Source organism: Lolium rigidum, chromosome 3 (assembly GCF_022539505.1).
Source record: "Lolium rigidum isolate FL_2022 chromosome 3, APGP_CSIRO_Lrig_0.1, whole genome shotgun sequence".
Lineage (NCBI taxonomy): Eukaryota > Viridiplantae > Streptophyta > Magnoliopsida > Poales > Poaceae > Lolium > Lolium rigidum.
In genome coordinates, this window is record NC_061510.1 from 320496073 (window position 1) to 320499673 (window position 3601).

At 59.2% G+C, this 3601-nt stretch overlaps 1 protein-coding gene across 1 annotated transcript; it reads right to left on the reverse strand.

The window, feature by feature from the left end:
• Positions 1 to 1246: 1246 nt before the first annotated feature.
• LOC124696947 (receptor like protein 29-like) lies at positions 1247 to 2659 on the reverse strand. Its single transcript, XM_047229604.1, has 2 exons — positions 2132 to 2659; positions 1247 to 2014 (listed from the first exon to the last, which is right to left on the reverse strand). The coding sequence occupies exons 1-2, from the start codon at positions 2612 to 2614 to the stop codon at positions 1247 to 1249; spliced, it is 1251 nt and encodes a 416-aa protein (XP_047085560.1). The 5' UTR covers positions 2615 to 2659.
• Between the last annotated feature and the right edge of the window lie 942 nt (positions 2660 to 3601).

Sequence of the window (3601 nt, forward strand, 5' to 3'; positions counted from 1 at the left end):
TACGAGCACCGTGCGTGGCCGCGAGGCCCAACCTGGAGTAGGATGATCCGATTATGCGGTGAAAACCCTAAATCGTCGTAGATCTCATTAGCTTCATCTTGATCAAGCAGGACCACCAAGTATTCGTGCACCCCGTACGAATCATGGGTGGATCGGCTCTTCGAGCCGATCCACGGGATAACTCTGAGACCGATCGAGGCTCGTATTTAATGTTTACATGTGTGCCCTGCAGAAATTAAGCGAGGCATCACCATCACCTTCCCGACCAGGTATAGGTCGGGTGGCACGCCCTTGCACTTCGCAACGCCGCGTGTGACCGGAAGAGCATTGCGGGCCGTCGCTCGGAGGGGTCTCGGCCGGCCGCAGCTCTAGGCTCTTCCCGGCTCTACGGTGTTGACAAGGCCGCTGCCCGCCGGTGGGTTTTGGCGGTCAACACATCCTCCGGCCGCCGGCCGCTGGCGGCCGCATGTCCGGCGGGACTGGATACCGGGCGCGGTACAGCGCCCACGCCTCCGCCACGGTGAGGCTGCCGCGTCCGAAGCCGTTCGCCGCGGCGATCTTGCGGGAGGACGACATTTTTTTGATCGGCGAGGGAGGAGAGGATCTGGGAGGGGGAGGCGGCGGCGACGAGAAGGATGAGCGGCGCTAACTGCAGGGCGCCTTAAAACAGCGGCGGCAGCGGGTGGTTGCACGCAATAACTCCGGCGCGGACGGCCACGCGGCCATGCACGACGAGACGCGTCCCTACGTCGCCTGGGAAAATAGGGACGCCATTAACGTCGCTTGACCAAAGGTAGGTGACGGGGTTTTAGCCTTCCGTGCCGCTGACGGGTCGGCCCCGCGTCGGTTGGCCTCGCTTTTCGTTGTGTCCGGCGTCCCCGGAGCGTCTCCTGTGGGACGGGGACGGGCTCGGGGCGCCGGACACCGTATCGGGCCGCGCCGGACAAAAATGGGCTTTGGAGGACGCGGCTGGAACGTTTTTTTTGTCCGGCGCGCCCCAAATCGCTTTGGGGGACGCGACTGGAGATGCTCTAAGTATATGTACTACTTATTTTAAACGTATGCGTCGTACTGAGTCTCAACAGTAAGTGTGTCTTAGATACTTGGTGGACGTCGCCGTAGGTGTCGAGGTGTATTTTCCACGTTATCCAGTCGAGTATACAAGGAAATAAAGAAGATCCAACGGAACCCCGTAATCGCAGCAAGAATCATCGTTCACTCAGTAGTCTAATCAGACACCACAAGTTCACAACTCGAGTACCAACAGCAACACGAGAAGGTGGTACGCCAAGCCGCCCAATCCTGCAGCGCCCGGCAATCCACGGTCGGCCGCCGCCTCGTCGAGCTCCGACGTCCCGTTGACGCTCCCCTGATCCACGCACGGCCGCGCCCCGAGATTGCTCGTCTGCAGCCTCCCGTACCTCCCCCTGCCGACGCACAGCTCCTCGTTGCCCCGCACGTCGAGCCGCCTGCCGAGCCGCGCCACGAACTCCCCCGGCAGCGCGATCTCCCCGGCGAGCCGGTTCTGGCTGAGGTTGAGCTGCCCCAGGTGCGGAAGCGCGCCGAGGCTCGCCGGGATCGGCCCGTCCAGCCGGTTCCGGTCCAGCGACAGCGCCATCAGGCTCCCCAGCGCCGCGAACGCGCCCCGCGGGATCGGGCCCGTGAGGTTGCACCCGGACAGGCCCAGCACCTGCAGCCGCCGCAGCGACCCGACCACCGCCGGCACCGCCGTGCCGATGGGGTTGTCCTGCAGGAGCAGGTACTGCAGCTTCGTTAGAGCGGCCAATGAGGCCGGCAGCGGGCCCGACAGCCCGTTGTGGCTCAGGTCCAGGAACACCAGCTCCTTCAGCGACCCGACCTCCGGCGGCACCGCGCCAGCGAGCCGGTTGTAGCTCAGGTCTGCCTTCTGCAGCATCTGCAGGCTGCCCAGCGCCGCCGGCACGCCGCCGCTGATGCTGTTCCAGCTCAGGTCCAGGATGGACAGGCTCGCCATCCCGCCAATCTCCTCCGGTATCTGGCGCTCGCCGAAACAAACATACGTGTACGTGTGAGTGTCACCACCAAGACAGGCATGCACATTCGTACGAAATTTACCGACGCCACGGAAACAACTAAAGTACTCCGTACGTACCTCGCCGGTGATGTTGTTGTAGCTGAGGTCGAGTTGCTGCAACGCGGTGAGGCCGCCGAGCTCCCTGGGGATCTCGCCGCGGAAGCCGTTCTGGGACAGGCTAAGCACCTGCAGGCTCTTCAGGTTGGTCAAGGTTGCGGGTATCCGGCCGGTGAGGCCTGGGTTGGACTTGAGTACGAGCTGCTCGAGGGAGGAGGCGTTGGTGAAGAGCGCGGCCGGCAGCTCGACGGGGCCGGCGCCGACGAAGCAGCCGAAGAGGGAGAGTGTCTTGAGGTGGGGCAGGCCGAGGATCGCGGGGGCGGCGAGCCTGGCTCCGGGCTTGCACGGCGGGGTGGACACGTCGGGGCCGAAATGGAGGCGAGTTGCTCGGAGGCGGTGGCTGTCGTCGGGGGCGAGCTCGCACTGGAGGCCCGGCCATGGCGTGTCTGTGCACGGCCGAGGGTGGAGCTGCGGCCACGTCGGGTCGTCAAGGAGGTCGGCCATGACGCGGTAGATTGCCGCCAGCTCCGACCTCGGCAGCTCCGGTGGCGCGTCTCCCGCGAGCTGCGCGGTGGCCACGGCCTGGAAGAGGAGGAGGGAGATGGCGATGGAGAGGAGGGAAGAAGCCATTTTCGCAAGTACGTAGTGGGGTATAGTGCAAATGAGATAGACTGAGAGTGATAGGCAGGTCTCGGCATCTGGATGCTCTAGCTCGCTTTATGAGCTCTGAGACTGTGACAAGACACATGCACACTCTCACAGACACACATGGCGAAGACTAGTAAATCGCAAACGTTTATTGATTGCTTGCCGAAAATAATGCGAACATAACCTGGCTGACACCAAATGTCATCAAGAACCGTGGTCAGGTCACTGCACAAGTGAGAGTATGGATGTATGGAGCAATAATGCTACTGGAGTATATACTGTATCTCATATTTTTGTATATTCTAATCGAATCTTACGTGTACTTGAAGGGCCCAGATGAATTAAAAATTACCCAGCTGAACTTAACTGGAAATAATGGCAGTCGAGACAAGCAGAGAGTGCAACCCGAAAAATACACGACCAGATTGCAACCGGGCAGGGGGCAGCTTTGTGATAAATTGAGGGTTCCACTTCCACCTCAGCTTGCATGGATGCAGGTCTGACGGTGCACGACCTCTTTAAAATCAGCTAGAAATTTGGTCTTTAACCGCAACAATAGATAAATCGAGGTCATTCCGCATAAAACTTATTCATGCGAGTATCCAATATTTTCACGAAATTTAATGGATAACTTGTGCAACAATTGATAAATATCGTAGCACCATAAAAAAATTCATTTGTGCACCTACAAAACCATTAGAACAAATGCCCCTTGCATGCAACAAATAATACACATGCTTGGAATATACCGAAACAACTTCTGAAATATTAGAAAAAACTCCAAGATCGTTAACCCCCAGCCATCAACAATTGGCGGAATGACCTCGCGACCTCCGGCTAGTT